We start from the raw sequence: 18,728 nt of genomic DNA on the forward strand, positions 1-18,728 counted from the left end.
TAAAAAAATAACACTAACTTTTGAAATAAATGACGAGCACCAAGTGAAAAGCTTTCAAAATGCATTGCGTTACAATGTAATAACCAAATTAAGGTAGCTGGAAAAACAAATGACAAATAATAACATGTGGCATTGCGCAGATATGCCGCCAATGTTTAGCGCAAAATGGAACATAGACGATAGTAGCGTTCTTTTACTTTTTTTTTCTGAATTTTTGGTATTTAAGTGTATACTTGTGATACATTGTTGTTTTCAGAATAAAAATCTCTATCAGAATTACTAAAAAAAATATGTAATCTCATTTGAAAAAAAATATTTTGACAGTTTACCCTTGAAGCCCATGGGACTATACTTGAATTTATTAGGCCATTTTGTAGCCTATTAACAACCATTTAATTTGGTGTACAGATAATTAAAATCTTCCGATAAATAACGGAGTTATGGACTCGTCTTCTTTTTGGGGACACCCTGTATATTTAGAGTAGGCGTAGGCGACATTCTAATTCTGTTAACAGTGTAAAGTAATTTTTGTAGGTAACCAATTATTCTCCGGAGTTACACAGGTTACATAGTAAGCTTTTTCCCAATATCATATTGTCATATTCCGTGGAGGGGGAATAGGGAGAATGCACTACAAAAATTAAAAATATTTTCTAACCTAATTTTATTTCGTTAAAATGTCAGACGTTTCTTGTCTACACTGGAAAAATGTTGCAAACAATTGAATTTCCATACTCTAAATACAAATTTATTTGAAGGCCCGTTATAAATAAACTATTTTCTTTGCTTACTTGTCACAGGCGACAGAAATATCAACACTTTATAAAATATCAGTTTCTAGATGCCGTTTTTCGTCCATTTTGACTAGAAGTAAAGTAAGATCCTTTTTGATGCCATAAATAACAGATTTAGTAGATTTTTTAATATCCCGGCGCATCCACCATTTATTCGTGTGCACTTTTCTCGACTCTCTTTGTCAGTTCATCTGGCTGAAGAGGCGACGGATGTTATCTCCATTTTTCACAATGCAGACTCAGAGCGAAACAGCTACTTTCCCGATTCCGTCGTGGTTCCGTGTCGTGCAAAAACAGTGATCCCAACCCGAGCGCATATAAAACGCCGACAATTTACGCTTTATTCGAGCGTATTATTTATTCAGAATACAAGAAATCACTTTCGTTCATATTTTCATTCGACATCGATTCACTGCGAAAACGAGAAAATCTCTTAAAGCGCCCTTTATCAAGCAGACCGCGCGGTATCAGGAGATTTATCGGGAATTTTCCTCGTCGGACTTCCATATGTTGATGAGCGCCGATACGTTCGATCTGATTGGTCCCGAGCTGAAGATGACTGATGATGTTTTCGCTGTGACACCGTTAGTCACAATTTTAGAGCAATTTGTTCGGGGAACGTCACACCAAACGGGAGTTATGTTAATTCGTGAAAGAACGTTTTCTTGTAGTCGCAATATTTAATAACGTCGCTTTTATATTTATGAAACGGTCGACAGTCTCATAAAAGCGGCTGAATGGAATCCATTTAGGTGTACGTATGTATATATAAAAAAATGTTGCAAATATAAAATTCATAGGGTTGTGCGGCGCAAAGGGGCGGGGGATGAAACCCGCAAGACGACCATCACCTCGAAGGAGGGATCCCTAAAACAAACAAGAGTTGACGCACGTTTCGTGGAAATATGGAGATCCCGTCCAAAAACGAATCGTCCGTCGATCGGATCGGAGATTAATTGGTAATTAATTAAATTGCGCCATATCGAGAATTAATCCGATCGGGATCGGACCCAATCACATTAGTCGAGTCAGGACGCGGTTTCGGGAATTTCAAATGTCACCAAAAATGGAGCGCTGTGCCAGGAGATAAGTAATTGCTGCTATCGTTCTTCGCGGTGTTGGAACTTGGACTTATCGACCTGTAAAATATTTAATTTCTTTACATGCATGAAATATAGAAATTTATTGGGTGTTAAGCGTAATATTAAACCCGATGTAATGACATTTACCACGAAGGAACTATAAAATCCCTCAAATGACGTCTTTATTATGTTTTCACATTACACCGTAATAAACAAGAATTGCATTTCCCCCAATCGCGGCAGTAATTCATCGCCGATGCCATCGGATCCCATTAGAGGAGTCGTTTTTATTAGATGTACACGGAATAAAACGAACCCAACGGACGGCGGAGGTGGTTTACCACTAATGAAACATTTCCAAAAGCAAACAATTATTTTGTGACGCGCTTCTCTTCATCAGCGTATTTCTATGAAGATCGATAATAATGTTCGTCGCAACAAAATCTAGCCTTTTAATAGCTATTTTCAATACAAGTGAGCAAAGTAGTGCATTTAATCACGAGTACGGAAGTTGGGCGTCTGAGCTGAAGGCGAGGACCCCAACCGCATAAGTGATTAAATGCACATTTGCTCATGCGTGTTGAATCTGATTTTTTCCATGATCATAAAAAAGAGTCGCGGAATCGAAATTGAGTGTAATTAAATCATCGGTTTCATCTGCGTCCTACCCCTTATTATGCCGCAAATCACTATTTTTTAATGTAAATAATTCAAAATGACAAAAACATGACAAGAGTAAAAAATGAGGTTATATTAATGTAAACTGTCATTATCTATCTGCATCACTATTTTTCATAACTGTTAAAATCACTGAAACAATAACTTCTACAAAATTAGCCCAACAGGGAACTCACGAAAACAGTTTTTCAGAACAAAACGTGAATCAACAAAATTCGAATCAAAAGAGGTTATGTTGTTAGGCTTTGCGTGTTTGTGATTGGTTTACTGATTTTAGTTTAACGGTGATACCAACACACAATGCATTTAGCATAAATTTTCCCAGAAGTTTACCCCAAGCAATTTCATGTTTTTTCGTCAATTGAAATCTAAATAACAGGTTACATATTTAAATATGTAAGTCAAAAATAAGACAAACTTTAGTTACCAATATTCAGAGAGTATTTTAAAAACAGATTAAAACACTTTCAATACGACATATTTGGCGCTCTCTATCCACAAACTCTCAAAATATTCACTTTGCTCACTAGTGAGAAAATATTATTTCCTCACTAGTGATTCAGTTGCCATCTTTGCTAACTATTTTCAATGACCATTACCCATTAAAATCCAATGATCATGGAAAAACATATTTAATCTAGGTAACGATTGAGAAATTTTCGTTTAAGAATAAATTTACTCGACGCCTCCACCATTTTTAAATTGCTTTTTCCAGAGAACTTGCAGAGATACAAACTTTTAATTTTATTTATTAGATTTTCCATGATAAAATCTATAAAGGACAGTTTTTATATTAGCTTTAGCTCAAGAGACACTGGAGATATTAATATTAAAAGAAAACTATTCCGGCCACTCTACCATTTTTACAAATCGCAAAATTGTAATTTCCGGAGACTATCGGTGGAGAATGAAATTTCCTTTTTTTATTAGATTTGGCGGAATAGAATATATAAAATTCTGCATTTAGATTACATTTGGCTCAAGAGACAATCGAAATATGAATGTTTCTTAAAAAAAAGAAATCTCCCCGGCACCTCCACCATTTTTGTAAAATCAGGAACTTGCAGTTTATCAGCATTACCGTTACATGTAAAAAGTTGCATTGTTCTATTGGATGTTCATTTAAATTTATCTTTGAAGTTGGCGTTACAGATCACGGATCAGCTGTTTAAATCTAACCTCACTTTTTGCGTTGTTTGTGTTTTTACTCTGCAGACTGACAAGTGGTGCTTTCACAATCGATTCTTCAACGCCAACTTTGAGGATGAACGCCCGATAATTGATTTGTAAAAAATTAGATCAAAAAAGACGAATATTTTATAAAATATGATATACAGGGTGTATTTTTAAAATGTGCTCAAATTTTACCTACGAGGTTGTGGGACAACGTAGAAGACTAAAAGTAATTACAAAAAATTATAGCTCAAAAAATTAATGTCATTTCATTTTTTGACATAAAATTTTTTAAATATTTTTCCGAGTTCTACATGAAGCTAAAATTTGGTCACGCATTTCAATAACACCCTGTATATCGACAGCGGAAATATATTTTTTTATTTATATTTATTGAATGAAATATTATAGAAATAAAAAATTGCGGTTTACTAATCAATTATTCACCATCAAAGCTAGTGACATTTCGTTGCGACGGGTAAGAGATTGATGACTCATTATTTTCGTGTAGCTTTTGACTCAAGAAATTACCAAGTCACACTCCAAGCCCGAGCCGGTTTCTTCGTCGGCGCACTCGACCGGATCGTCGATTTTCCAAAACCGCCCCTTCAATAAACCGCCCCCCTGCCGGCGCGTTGCCCCTTTAACGAGTCGCCCGCCGCCTAACTTGTTCTTTTTCATTATGGCCGTATTCATATTTCAGACATTAATTTCGTGTCTGCGGCGAAAACAAGTTATAAAACCGTCAAGTTGTTATCGGGGGCGAGGGCCGTGTGTTCTTCCTCCGGTTTGTTCCGGCGGTATGTCGGAAATACCAAGACGAAAGTCTTACAAAGCGTTTGCGGATTGTTGGCTGCAGTACGCGCTAGGTACCGTACCGAAACTTTGTGTGTGCCAGAAATTGGAATTCCGCAGCCGCCTTTGAGAGTCGAGCGCAACAGTCTGCGAGATATGCAGAGGGGTGGAATTCATGAGCAGCATCTGGACCGAGGAGGCTGACGGCGAACACTCAAAGAAGGGCCGCCGCCCTCAAGGCCAATTCCGGAAGTTGTTTGCTTCGACAAGCCGGAAAAAAATTAAGACGCCGCAAGAGCGCGACCCGGGGTGCGATGGAAGCGCTGACCCGTCAAGGCCGGATTTCACGGAATAATATCCGGAAAATGGACCCCACCACGCTTCTTACGCAGATGCAAAAAATGCACCTCTCGGCTTTCTCCCGTTTTCACCCGGCGCATCCATATTTATAATATTCCGCTTTTCGCAACCGCAAACTTTTGCTAACAAGCCCGCTGTTTAGGTTCTCCAACTATTTAGCAGCGAGTTACCTGCGAAGCGCGCCGCGCCACCCTCCGGCTGTTATTTATAAAACATTTCGGGGTGGATAATAAAATTTTTTCGGAGGGAGGCGAAGAGTAAACTTAGAAAACACAGCCCGCGGTTACTAACGCGTAAACACATTTTAGACTCATTAAGTAATTGTTTTGTTCGACGTTCTTTCCTAATCAAGACTTTAATTACAATAATTAGTCGTCTGTTTTGATTAGCTCCGGGCCACCGGAATCCAGAGCAAAAACCTCTATTATTATTAAAGAAGATTGAAAAAAAAACGACACGAAAACATCCCTATCGTGCCTCATTAGCGGGGATTGTTTTTTCGGCGCAGTTGACACAAGCGGGGGAGAGAATTTCCTAGGGGGAAGTTCGCCAGGTGTGTGTACTCTGCGGGGGATCGGGGGCGTAAAACTTAAACGTTCCTTCAAATTATAATGAATAATTCAAATTTGATTTGCATGGAGCGGATGCGAACTTTTGCACGTTTTCTAGGACTAGAGTCCTCCTTAATAAGTTATGAGTGGAGATGTTTACTTAGAGCCTCTTTCACTACATTAACCCCGGCAGGCTTTCCTAACTGAATTGCTCAAGGTCTGCGCGTACAAAAAGGAGCATCAGACACAAGGTCGGCTTTAATATTTCACAGTTCGTTAACTGAGGCCTTTTTTTCAAAAAGGAATCGATGACCTCACCACAAATCGAACGATTTGGAAGATTGGTAAAAATAGTTAGCAAAGATGGCGATTGAATCACTAGTGAGGAAAAAATATTTTCTCACTAGTGAGCAAAAGAGGTCGAATTATCGACAAATCATGGAATCGAACCGCAAAGATGTTGCAGATTTGTCCTTCGCCCTTTCGACTTAACTCCACCTAATCGTCAAGACTCTCGGAGGATCGGTAAAATTCTTTCGGACAATTTTTCGAATTTCTCTTTATGTCTTGAGCCGCGGTACGCCAAACCTCTCCACATTCTCGCTTATTCGTGCAATTTTCTTTATTGGTTCTTTGGTAAAATTTGTCTAAAACGGAGCGCGTCTGGCTCATCAAATACCAACGATATTGTATCTGGCGCATCCACCATTCCTCCTCTGCAATTTTCTAGTCTAACGTCGCCACTCACGGATTCTTTCCTTCATCTCGGCAGATTTACTTAAGAATTATTTCGAAAAATAATTGTTTGCGCGAAATAAAGTTACGGTTATTGCGTCGACGTTTCGGATGCCGTCGGTGAGCATTTTCATTTTTGCCAGGATGCACCGGTGGATGCGGAGTCTCGTTCCCGGAAATTTGCAGCTTCCGCTCTGGAGCTCCTTTCCAATTATTGCCTTCCTGTATGATGCAAATCGCGCCTTTTCAAGACTCCTACGAGGGGGTTATTATTTCGGCGGAAGGGGTGGCGCCCTGTTTGTTTGTCGGCGGCTTTAATGACACCGGGATCGATAATTGCCGATCTCTTACCGATTTGCGTCGCCCCCGGATCCGCCGGATTAGTCCCGGATCACGTACTGCGTCTAGCGCGTGATTGTGATTTTTTCCATTTAGCCGCCACTGCAGATTCCTGAATTATCGACGTTTAATGGGGGCATCAAAATTACATTCGGCGCTCGTAAATACCGGTTTTATTTAATAATCAAACTAGCGCAGATAGTAATTGAAGGATAATAAAGAGGAACAGATAATGTTCCACTTTATTAAATTAGAATGTTTTATGGCGATTTTAATAATGCAATGCGATGGAAATCGGGGGCGGCGAGTCTCTCTTTTTTTGTTTTTGTTCTGAAGGGCACTCGGACCGTTGCGGCTCCGACTTCCGCTTATTAAATTTTCGAAATTTCCATAAGTTCGAAAATTGCAAGCTATTAAATTTTTACACCACTCATATCTGCTAAAGCAATTTATTAAAGGGTATAAAATCGGGGCTGCGTGCTCGAATTACACGCCAATGCAGTCGACGAGTTTTCCGCCGATTTTCCGCGGAAAATTTCATAAAAATCGTCGCCGCTTTAGAACGACGCAAATTGCAATTTGTTCCGGCGGTCTTGATTAATTATTAATTTGATCGATAATTTTAATTGCGTCCAGTAATCATCAATTAGCTCCGTGAAAATTATACTTTGGTGAACAGCGCAATCCAAATTTTTAACATTGACGGTTCAGGTAGAAATAAAAAGAAAAATTAGCGACGAATAAAATAAATTTGAATTTATTTGAATAAAATTTGAAATGTCAAGCAAAGTCGCTATCTTTTATCGGAAGGTGTAGTAAATTCGGAGCGGTCGCATTCATTATTTCCGGAACTTTCCGGCTTTTAAAGCGCTTTTCGTAAACAATTTGACAGTTACGAATTTATGTGACAGGTCGACTTAACATTCCCCGTCACGTGATCGGTTGCGTGGCCGCGATATCCATCAGGAATCAGGTCTTGGGGGCGGTCGCGTCCCCCGCCCCTGCTCAACAGGTTGTAAATTATTTTTTGTGTCGATCACGTGACCGTCGAGATCACGAAATTAATTAAAAGAGGGTCGATAAGTAAAAGTTGTCGACCGGAAACGGAATCCTGCCGACTCGTCGGCGATAGATAAGAGTAGAAAAGTTGGCACGTCGATCATGTTTATCGCGCCACTGCAAGTTCCGCTCTTGTTTCAGATGGGCTGGTGATGGACGGCAGCAGCGGGACGCTGGGACGGCGAGGGCTGAAGGCCTCGGCGGGGATGAGACGGCAACGCAGCCTGGAGTGGCGGCAGGAGCGCGGCTACAGCTCCAGCGAAGAGGAGATTCCCACCAGACCGCTCGACAGCCACGTCTTCGCCTCCCTGCTGGCCCAGGCCCAGCAGGAGTACTCGAGTGAGTGGATGCGACTGTTTTCGGCGGCATCGCGACAAAACCGGCAATCAGTACGCGTCCACCCCCGTCCTAGCAACAAGTGGCGTCATTAGACGCACAACAACCGAACTAAATTGGTCCGCTTCATCCCCCCGGGTCGGTTCGGTCAGACATTTGCATATTGGCGTCATATCTGGCGGTGGCAATTACGTGCAATAATTGATTCCACGTGTGAATTCGTCGTTTTACACGGGTCGACCCTGACGGGCCTTCATCCCCCGTCGCAACGAATGCATTAGCGCTAGTCTAATTAGGGCGCACGCTAAATGAGCCGACGCCACCGTTCGCATTCGGCTTTATTGCGTCGCTTCTAATTAGGCCCGCTCCGGACGTTTTCGCCACCCACGGCCCGAGGGGGCGGCGATGGAGCGCCGCTATCGATTCGGCCATCTCGCCCGTAAATTAATCAACACGTGTTTGCGATGTCCGGAGCGAAGAGACGCGTCCACCCTACCTGGGGGCCGGCCGGGGTGGCTTTTAAAATTGTGGCGGGGACCCGCAGCGCCAGAGTGAGTTGTCGGTTGCCGTTCTCGTCACACACTTTCGCACGAATTTCCTAATAAACGTCTCCGGAAGGCTCGTTCCCGCCCAAACGGTGATGCGACCCGACAATTTTACTTTTAACGGCGCCGCCTGTTTGTTTTTTAAATTAAGTAAAAAAAGAGTATGTGCTTAAGACCGCACGACAGAAGTGAAAACTTCTACGACGCTCGTTATTGATTTTAAGTAATACGTATTCTATAAATCATATTATTATGGATGGTAGTACTTGGAGGAATAAGGAGCAAGGCATAAATAATTAATAGTATTTAAATCGAATGGTGTTTTTAAATAATCATCAAAAATCTGCATTTTTCAATAGAAACTGCAAATATGTCCGCTTTTAGAGGTAAACACTCTGGCAAAATTTGTGAGGTATTCATGTCAAGGTCTATTTAGATTACAAAGGTGGAAGAACAACTCTTTGGAAGAATTCTGTAGTAAACCCTGTTTGCAAATGTGTTTGTGTCTTGATGTATTTAAATTCATTGTTCGGTTAACCCTATTTGTGCTATTTTGTTGTATATTTTGGCTAGTGTTGTAGTTTCATGCCTTCTGCCTTTTATCTTCTATAAAACATTTTTCTGAACTTCACGTTTCTTGCTGTCCAATTAGTTTTTATCTGAAAATATTTGTATTAATCAATGCAATTAATTGAAAGGTCTGATTACGTTTAGTAATCCCCAGGTATTCTTCGCATTTCTCTAACTGACCAATGACCATTTCCTTCATTCTTCATTTCTATTGAGAATTGCATGAGGTGATTTTGAGGTTTTGACATTGAATCATCTGTACCTGGACATAACCCCACTTTTCCACAGACGTGATCACAGCATGAGACAGACATTTTTAGTTTCTCCCACTATAAACATTAATTTCCGTTATTAATATTGATAAATACATTGAGATCTTTGCTTTACCATCATTGTCAAGTTTAGACATTTTCACATCAGGTTAACACCACACTAGATGGTCAACATCGGGAGCAAAAATTAAAAAAATTAATCCAAATACTCGCCTTCCACAATTGTTGCTGTCTTCTCAGCATTCAATCTTGTTTACCTTAACCTCACTTATATTAAATACTAACATTGTCAAATATGAATGTAATGCTCAGTGCGCAAGCCCTAGGGCTCGTTTGCAATCAACAATTCTCAATCCACAACAAATTTTACCATTTTATCGGTCTCCGTTATTCTGAAGTTACAGAACAGCAAATTTGTGTCCTAGATTTAAGGCCTGATAACTTTTAACGTACTCGATAGCCCCTAATAAACGTCAAAACTCTGTATTTTTCAATAGAAACTGCCAATACGTCCGCTTTTAGATGTAAACAGACTGGCAAAATTTGTGAGGTTAGGTTTCGATGTTTCAGTTTCATTTTCTTGACGATGGTTTATTATATTGAACAGAACACACGTTTTCATAGCAATACCCTGTATTATGATAATTTGTCCATTTTCCTCTTCACATTTAGCTTCAGAATTTTCGGTTTTGGAAATGAACCGATACCTTTTTAGGTATTTTTACGCGTTGCGGCGTGGGGAGAAACGGAACGCACCTATACACGATAATAACTCATAATATCCGAAGCGGAGGGATGGCATAAAGTCTGGAAAGCAAACCGCGGCCCGGCACCACTAAAACAACGCTTAACCGTTCTTTATGGCGGGGGAAGAGGCCGTGCTTTGACTCTGGAAATTACATTAGCACCCCCGCTGCCGTATTTATATCTGGCATAACCTCGCATTTCACAACTTAATGTATCCTCCCTTTAATTTCGCCACACCAGAACCAATAATAGTAAATGTTTAACGGCCACATTTTCTCCAAGTCGTTCAACGTTGCCCACTTTATACAACAGTTATTGCCCCTGCGGCTGCTAAAGATTTTCTTGCCGAACCATCAAATTTAACGGGCCTCGTGGACACTTAATGTCCCACCGGCGATCGATTCGTCGGTGGGGTCCGTCGTCGGCTTAATTGGGACAGACGGCGGCGGCGGTTCTTGCGGGAAAAGTGCGGCTGAGAAGTTTTCAAAGGCGCGACCAAATCTTATACATATTTTCTATTCAGAGTGCGTCACACGAGCTGGATTAGATTTAACAAGTTTACCAAGATTCCATCCATATCCGAGTTCACTCCACGCGTAAAAGCTCAAGTTTTAGTGAGCGTTACTAACAACACAAAAAGACGTGTGTGGTTTTCACATTTCGCTCTCGTGAAATTGAGACGTGATAACCGACGCGGTAATTGCTTCCGCTGGCGGTGGAGAGAGCGCCGCCAGAAAAAAATATTTTCAAGGATAACAAATTCCGAGGGTTTATTAGCACGCGGCCCCCGCATCCCGACAGAAATAACCGAAGTGCGAGTGCCGAAAGTGAAAAATGTCGCCCCCTCATTTACAAGCACGCGCTTCTTCCGCCCCGCCCCGTCCCCGGGCCCGGCGCACCATCAATTCAACCCTTCGGACGTTTCGAAGAAGCTGTCCGGCTCCCGAACGCCGCCACCTGCGCAATTCCACGGAGATGTCCTCGTTGCGGACGTCAGGTGCGGCCTCGGGAGCGAATAATAATTCAATAAATCGGGGTTGGGCTCGTAAGGCGGCGCGACGCGTTTGTTTGCGGTATCTTGGAACAATAACGAGACCGAGTGTGGGGCAATTTCCATTTATGCGGGGCCACAGGGGACCCCGAGAAAATTAAATGTCGGATTCGGACCGAACGCAATAAAACGCCGGTCCGGAGTCAGAGGTGAACGACGATCGTCTACGTCGAACACCTGCGGCGAGCGACCTCCGAAAGTAAACAATTCGCGAAACCGACTTGTTTTTCTCGACGCCGGTCCGGCATTATAAACTTCGGAGGGGTCTCTGGGGGCGACGAGGGAAAAAACGGTTTGGATTTTTTACGCTCCGGCGCTCCGCCGCTTAATTACCGACGGAGGGCGAGTCCTGGAGGTGAAGCTACAACGTTGCAGGCGAGACCGTTAATTTTTCTCAATCGAGAACTGGAAACTCCGGAAGAAATTTTGCCGCAGCGTAGGCAACCAACTGTGCACGCATCTACATTTTGACGTTTCGTTGCGGTCGAGAACGGTTGGCCTTGAAGCGGTCGATTTCCGAATCGAGATGAAAGGGCGTAATTCTCGGGAAACAAAACAACTGTAATAACATCCAGCATCGTGGTCCCTCGGGAACACTTCGATCGGCCGTGCGGTTTCCTCGAACACAAATCGCGAACGTGACACGGCGGGCACGTGGACCACGACCGGGTGTCGGCTCGGCAACCCCATCCATCACGCCGCCACTCGGTCGCACTCCGCCGCCCCCGAGAACCACCCCTAATCCCGGTCGGATTCGCACCTTAAACCACTACCCAAGCAACAGATTAACAACGCACGAAAAACACCGCTCCGGCTTTCAGAAATCATTAGCCGGCTTTTGTCCGGCCCAAATGAAGGACACTGTTTACCCGGGATGGCTCATTTATCACCGGCCCTTATCGAACCTGCCAAGGGCAACAACCCCGTCGCGGAAATCGCATGTACGTCGATCAGACAGGCGGCGAAGTTTCTTATATATTTTATTCCGGCTCGGTACGTTTCCAATTACCAAAGTGTTCCCGATGGACGCGGCCTCCGACCTTGGGTCCGTCTGTTTCATAAGCGGACGCTTCATTGCGCGCCCCATCAAAGAAAACAATACATCATGTCGACAAATCCGGCAACCCCAAGAAATTCTACCAGGAGCGACGTCACCGCGAGGGGTAGTCTGGTGGTCTCTATGACGACGAAAACAAGCCACTTAACAAATGATTTTAATTCCATTAGGCGTTTTTTATTAATTAAAAGCGACGCCAGTCGACCAAAAAAAATCCTGTTTCCAGCAGGACCGACCCAGCGACTCGGCTTTATCGTGTTCTCGCTGCAGCACCAACATATTTGCAGTTTCAGCTGGAAAGTGTCGGATTTGTCGAGCGCCGAGTAATTATCCGAGAGATATTTCAAGTGATTAATTTAACTTTGCAGGACTCGCTGCATCGTCGGCGATTTTTTATTCATGCGAGGGGGACACCGCCGCGCTTTAGACAACCAACAATGCACCGACAACGTCTGAGACGCGTTCGTTATGCAGACACGTCCGAAACGTCCCTGTTTGACAAAATATAGTGCAGCCGTTCTGCGTGCATCGAAATAAGCCATCGTTCGGCTCTTGTTTCCGCGAGACAGGATTCAATTCGTGTATTATAATGCAGCAAGAATAATTCGATAATCTATATTCGAAGTAACATGCTGATATGGTAATAATATCAAAATGATATTAGAAGTAAACGTGCGCAGACTGCAAGCTGCTCGGCGATGAGTAATCTTTTTCTATGCCGATGCTGGGGTCGGCGGCGGGATAAAGAAGCCGCCCCGGGGGCCTTCTCTGTGTATCTGGCGATGGGTAAGTCGGCGGTGTGCGTGGGTTACACACGCCCGGATATATCCGCCTATCCATTCCCGACACAAAAGTAACTTCGTGAATATAAATCAACGTCATTGTGCCGACTGCAGATCATCAAGGAACTGCCACCAGCCGGTGGCGCTTTCGGCTGGAGTCTCCCGATATTAGGCGGACCGCTGATTTTTTCATTTGAACCGGAAAAACCACAATTAAACCGATGCACCTCAAATCCGAGAATAATCAAATATTCCTTCCGAAGCGAACGTTCCATCTTTTTCTTCTCCAAGAGCCAAAAACCACTCCACACAAACAACGCAAAAAGTGAGGTTAAATTTAAACAGTTAATCCGTATTTTTATATCCTATCAACATTTCCGTGATATAATTAAAATGTACGAAGCATTTGTTGTGAATTGGTGTTATTTAAATGATTCACAAAGTAAAAATTACGCAAGAACGATAAATACACAAACTTAACCTCACTTTTAAATGACAATTTTTGCGTCACAAATGGCATTTTACTCCACGAGGCAGCAATTGTAAAGCCTAAACACATCGTTCTACTAAGAAAAAGAATGCTAACCAAACGTTTTACTGTTTTTACTAAATTCTGGAGGTTTAATTCGTTTTCGGATGAAACCTTTACTGTGACGTCACGATCAAAAACAATTGCTGCCTTAAGGCTTTGTGTTATTCTAGATGGTAATGATAATAACAACAGAAAAATATACATTTTTCTAGCAAAGGATAAAGACTTTCGGTCCACTTTATTCGATTTGGTGCACTGATATTTTGACGTTTTTAAATTTTTCATTTCTTCCATAGCTCCTATTTGGAAAATTTCCCGGCGCATCCACCATTTTTGCAATTTATAAATCTGACCATTTGTTCGTTTGATCTTTAGCAAATGTCATTGGACAGGTCAATTTTCCGTCTCGATGCAAATTGAGACAATTATAAGGGTCGAATGTTTTAAAATCCGTCGATGTCGGGAAAAAAATGTGTCTCCTCGTCTGTTGAAAGTTTTCCTTTTTAAACACTGTGAAGATGCTTCTTGAGCCCAATCGCTTTGTCTGAGATCACAATTATGAAATCTTTATGAAATTCCTGCAACTCTTCGCAATTAGACAAATACCTGGTGCTCCGCCGTTTCAAATCCGCTCGATCCGAAACAAATTGCCCCGACCGGAAGGAGCACTTCCAGTTATTTTATTATTTTCTTCCGTCGCTTCCGCTCGGGTGCGTTCATCGCCTCCTTCTGCCGATTGTTTATTTATTTAGCTTGGATAATTAGTGCGGAACTGTTGCATCGGTCGGGGGGCGGCGTGGTCAATCGTTGGTCCTCTCCCCCCTCGTCACCATGCAACAGGAACGCACTCGAGTCACCATGACGACACTTGGTCTCGCTTACATGGTGGAGGTCAAAGAGGCTGAAAAAGGACCGTCTGCTCCGGTGGCATCCGCCCGGAATCGGGAGTCTGATTGATAGACGAAGCCCTATCGCCTCCACCTGACCCGAGATACTTAATTAAAAGTGTCTTTGAGAAATGTTCCGCGTTTATTGTCCGGATTCCTGGAGGGGCATTGTCGGGCTCGTGTACGACCCGGGGCCCCGGAAAAATACAATATTAGATCCTCTTTGTCCGGTGCAGTCAGACAGTGAAGATTTGGTTGATCGCCGCCCCCGATTGAAAATTTCACGATCCGGGGAATTAACTCGTCCTGGGTCGCTGTTTACGGAATAGTTGCGGCAATCGGAAATGTCCCCCCCGTCGGAATGCGGGGGTGTGCGATTAAAACTGATTAAACCAACAATTGAAGTGTCCCCCGCCCCCGGGACTGGCGGTCGACTGATAGAACTCATATCGATAATTAAAGCGAAGCCGTCGAACTTAAATTCGCATCAAGAGCGGTGAGTGATTAAAAGAGAAACAGCGGGGACGGTTCCGGCAGGAGGGTGATTGGTTTTATTAGGGAGAGTCTATCAATCAAGGTGGCGGCGTCACGGCTGCCCCTCTTCGCCTCAACCAACACAAACACGAGCGACACGTAGCGGCGCCGAACTTCCATTATGAATTAATTGTGTTTACATCCACTTACACAAAATACCTTTCACGTTTTACTAAAATGTTATTGTTTAAACGACGCCGAAAGTTCGCCGCTTCGGAATGACCCGAAACGGATGTTTGATTAATGAACGACGCCGAAATACCTGAAAAAGGAGCGGCGGAAGGGGTGTTCTTTGTTTCACAGAGACGAACATACGTCTCGGTTTTTTTTTGTGTTCCCGAAGAAAAATTTCATGAAAGCTGTAATTCCCGAATCTGAAAAGCATAATTTTCGGGAGAACGACGTTCCCGAAACGGGAGGTAATCCAGGTACTTAGCGTCCGAGTTAATTATTTTTTACGCGACTTGCCGCATGCTCCCTTGTTTCCGTCAAGCTAAATTCACCACTTTCCTTCTGTTCGCGAATTTTTTCAAATTTTGGACGTCATTCGATTTTTTAAGAAATTTCTGGCGCATCCACCATTTTTACATTTTGCAAATTTATTACTATCATGCGGTTTTATTCGCTCCATTTGCTACACTAAAGCCCAAATAAAGTGATTTTGAAATTGTCCCTGTCTTGCCATAAAGCCGAGCTATCAGAAATTTTATTTGAATTTTTTCCGGCGCATCCACCATTTTTGCACTTTGCAAATTTGAACACTTCACAGCTATCGTTGCAGATAGAGATTCGCTGTCTTGGTTGCTCGATTTGCTGCACTAAAATGTAAATAAAATCGTCACTTCATCAACATAAAGCAGAGATATCAACAATTTTATTTTAAAATTTTCCGGAGCATTCACCATTTTTGCATTTTATAAATTTAAACATTTCATAACTGACGTTTTATTTGCTCGATTTGTTGTATTAAAATTTAAACAGAATTGTTTGTAAGTTCTGTCTATCTTAACATAAAGTGGAGATATCTAGAAATTTATATAAACGTTCCTTGGCGCATCCACCACTTCCGCACTTTATAATTCTGAGAATTACACAACTAATGTCACAGATAAAGAAATGCAGTTTTATTTGTCCGACTTATTTAACTGAAGTCTAAATAATAGCTATTTTCAAAACAAGTGAGCAAAGTAGTGCATTTAATCACGAGTACGGAAGTTGGGCGTCTGAGCGGAAGGCGAGGACACCAACCGTACGAGTTAGGCGTTGCATGTTTGTGATTTTAGTTTAATCAGTGATACCAACACATAATGCATTTAGCATGAACTTTCCCAGAAATGTACCCCAAAGCAATTTCACGTTTTTTCGTCAATTGAAATCTAAATAACAGGTTAAAAATTTAAATAAGTCAAAAATAAGATAAACTTTAGTTATTAATATTCAGAAAGTATTTTAAAAACAGATTAAAAAAGCTTTCAGTACAACATATTTGGCGTCCTCTATCGACAAACTCGCAAAACATTCACTTTGCTCACTAGTGAGAAAATATTTTTTTCTCACTAGTGATTCAATTGCCATCTTTGCTCACTATTTTCAGCGACCACTGAAATTCAATGATCATGGAAAAAATCATTTTTAAATTGTAAAAGTAATAATGATATATTTAATAACATTTCGACCCCGTTTAGCCCGTGGCGAAACAACCCTCAACCCCGTTCTCACCTAATAATCGCGCCGAATTTGTCGGTAATTGGGTAGCGCGAAATTTGGACGTTGATAAGAAGTGGGCAAAGGAGCAGCGAACACAATTTCTCGGTAAAGCATCGAGGCATCATCCCCTATGAAATTACCTGATTAAATTTTCATATTCAATCTTGAGTTGTTTGCCCCTGGGAGGCGAGACAGGTCTCAGGCAGTCTTGCGCGAATTTTCCTCCACTTCCTGTCCCTCTTTTCTGGCGTCATAATTGCGACTCAGGTGAGCTCTTTGTTTAAGCAACATGGAAATTTTGATCCGAGTCCAATTAGGCGGGGACGGCGGTCGAAGGGGGGCGTGGGGGGCGACCGCCACCGCCGCGATTTCCGATATTACATGTGGGATTGGATTTTAGGAAGTGGAATGGAAGTCATTCATATATGATTAGAAAAGACGTGATTTATTTTTCAAGGTACTCTAGAGATTCCGCCGAATCTGACGCCCGAGGTAAACTAAAGTTTGCGACTTGGGAAAATGCTCTTCCGTAACAAGGTAACGTTGGGGGCAGATTCTATTAAATTACATTTTTTATAAATGATACGTTAAATAAAACGAGAAATATAAGACGGGTAATTTAATTCCTTGTCGGTTTTAGAACGTCGTTCCCTTTGTTTCTCCCCTCGCGGCTCGCCCACCCGAATTGTTCCTCCGCCCTCGGATGCATTTTTATCTTAAATACTTCCTCGACGACGAGACAGGACGCAAATTGCGTTACGGCGCGATTACCGACCCGAAATGGCCTAATCGACCTTCCGATCGCCAACAAAATTGTTTCTCATTTGCCACCATTACCACCAATCGTCTGTCAAAGGGCGAAGGTCTCATTTTTTTCTTGTGGTGCAGGCGTGGATCGCTCGTACCGATCAGACGACACCGAAGACGCAGTCACCACCGACAACCCGACGACGCCGTTCCCGACCCCGCCGCCCACTCTCGTTTCGCCCCGCTCCCCCATCCCTCTGCACCGACAGGCGTCGCCCTTTCCGATGGAGAACACCAACACCAGGAGGATCCACTACGCCACGCCGCAGGACCGGCTCCGCGGCAACAACGGTGCGTTGGACCTCGCGTTCTTGACCAAGTGATGTGCGTGTGTTGGTTTTGCAGGGGAGGTGATCTACGCCAGCAACAAGAAGACCCTCTCGAACAGCACCCTCGGCAGGACCGGGCGGGGGCGGCACAGGGCCGGCGGTATGACCTCTTCGAGCAGCGCCACTTCCTGCAACAGCTGCAACGACGGCAGGATACCCGCCGCGGGAAGCACCGACATCGCCTATCACGATCAGCAGCAGCGGCTCTGCCTCAGTAACGGTAAAAAGGTCGTTTGCATTAAATGGAAAAATCCATGGAGCTGCTCTCGCGTTGGAAATGAAATTTCCAAAGGGGATTCCAGGCCGTTTTTGGGGGTTAGCTTTTCGCGTCACAAAAGTGCATCAAAACTATTTAGGATTGCAATTAAACGTTAATGAGTTTTATTCCATCAAAAAGCCCCCAGTAATTAAAGCCGACTGATGCTGTTTACAATGACAAGCGGGTGGACCGTCGGATGTACACTGCTGAAGGGATTTCAGCTCCAGCCGGACTGCGGCTATCGGATTTGCCGATCTAATTATAAAGTTGGCCGTAAAGTTCCATAGCTGCCGCAGCGCTGAGCGCTAATGGGATATATGGAAGCCGTATTTTTGGAAAATATCACGCGAAAACCGCATCGTCCGGGCTCATTAAGGCCGGACGAGTACAGTCGAAGGCGCAACGCCCCTCCCTGCGCTTCACCTTGACATCCCGACCTGCAAACAACAAAACCTAACCTTGTCCTCCTCCTCATCGTCATATCTGACTCCTCGAAGCGATATTTACCTCCCTCCCTGTCCCGAAAAGTTGCGGACCGCAACTGGAATGGAGGCTCCATTGTGCTCTGCCTCCGACACTTTTGTGTCGCATCCGGACAAATCTAATTAGCCGGAGAACGAAGTTAAGGTAATGAGTGACGACTTGTAATTGGCTTAGAGTCGGATAGGTGGCGCCACTACACGTATCCACCGTCGCTTAACTCGATTACTTAATTATCAGCGACGCGGCTAAAGGACGACGTCACAT

At 43.1% G+C, this 18,728-nt stretch overlaps 1 protein-coding gene and 1 long non-coding RNA gene across 6 annotated transcripts in view; one reads left to right on the forward strand and one right to left on the reverse strand.

The window, feature by feature from the left end:
• Ten-a (tenascin accessory) overlaps window positions 1-18,728 on the forward strand; it is a 206,947-nt gene that overhangs the window by 96,944 nt on the left and 91,275 nt on the right. For all 5 annotated transcript variants that reach the window (XM_069050307.1, XM_069050311.1, XM_069050309.1 and 2 more), the window contains 3 exons: window positions 7,708-7,905; window positions 17,475-17,684; window positions 17,739-17,942. In XM_069050307.1, the coding sequence (XP_068906408.1) occupies window positions 7,719-7,905; window positions 17,475-17,684; window positions 17,739-17,942 (601 nt within the window). In that variant the 5' untranslated portion in view covers window positions 7,708-7,718. The remainder of the gene's footprint in view (window positions 1-7,707; window positions 7,906-17,474; window positions 17,685-17,738; window positions 17,943-18,728) is intronic.
• Window positions 8,739-10,141, reverse strand: LOC138132757 (uncharacterized). The gene is made up of 3 exons (XR_011160172.1): window positions 9,405-10,141; window positions 9,156-9,346; window positions 8,739-9,106 (listed from the first exon to the last, which is right to left on the reverse strand). It is a non-coding gene; the product is annotated as an uncharacterized lncRNA (long non-coding RNA).

The sequence above is a fragment of the Tenebrio molitor genome, chromosome 6 (assembly GCF_963966145.1).
Source record: "Tenebrio molitor chromosome 6, icTenMoli1.1, whole genome shotgun sequence".
In the NCBI taxonomy this organism is placed as follows: Eukaryota; Metazoa; Arthropoda; class Insecta; order Coleoptera; family Tenebrionidae; genus Tenebrio; species Tenebrio molitor.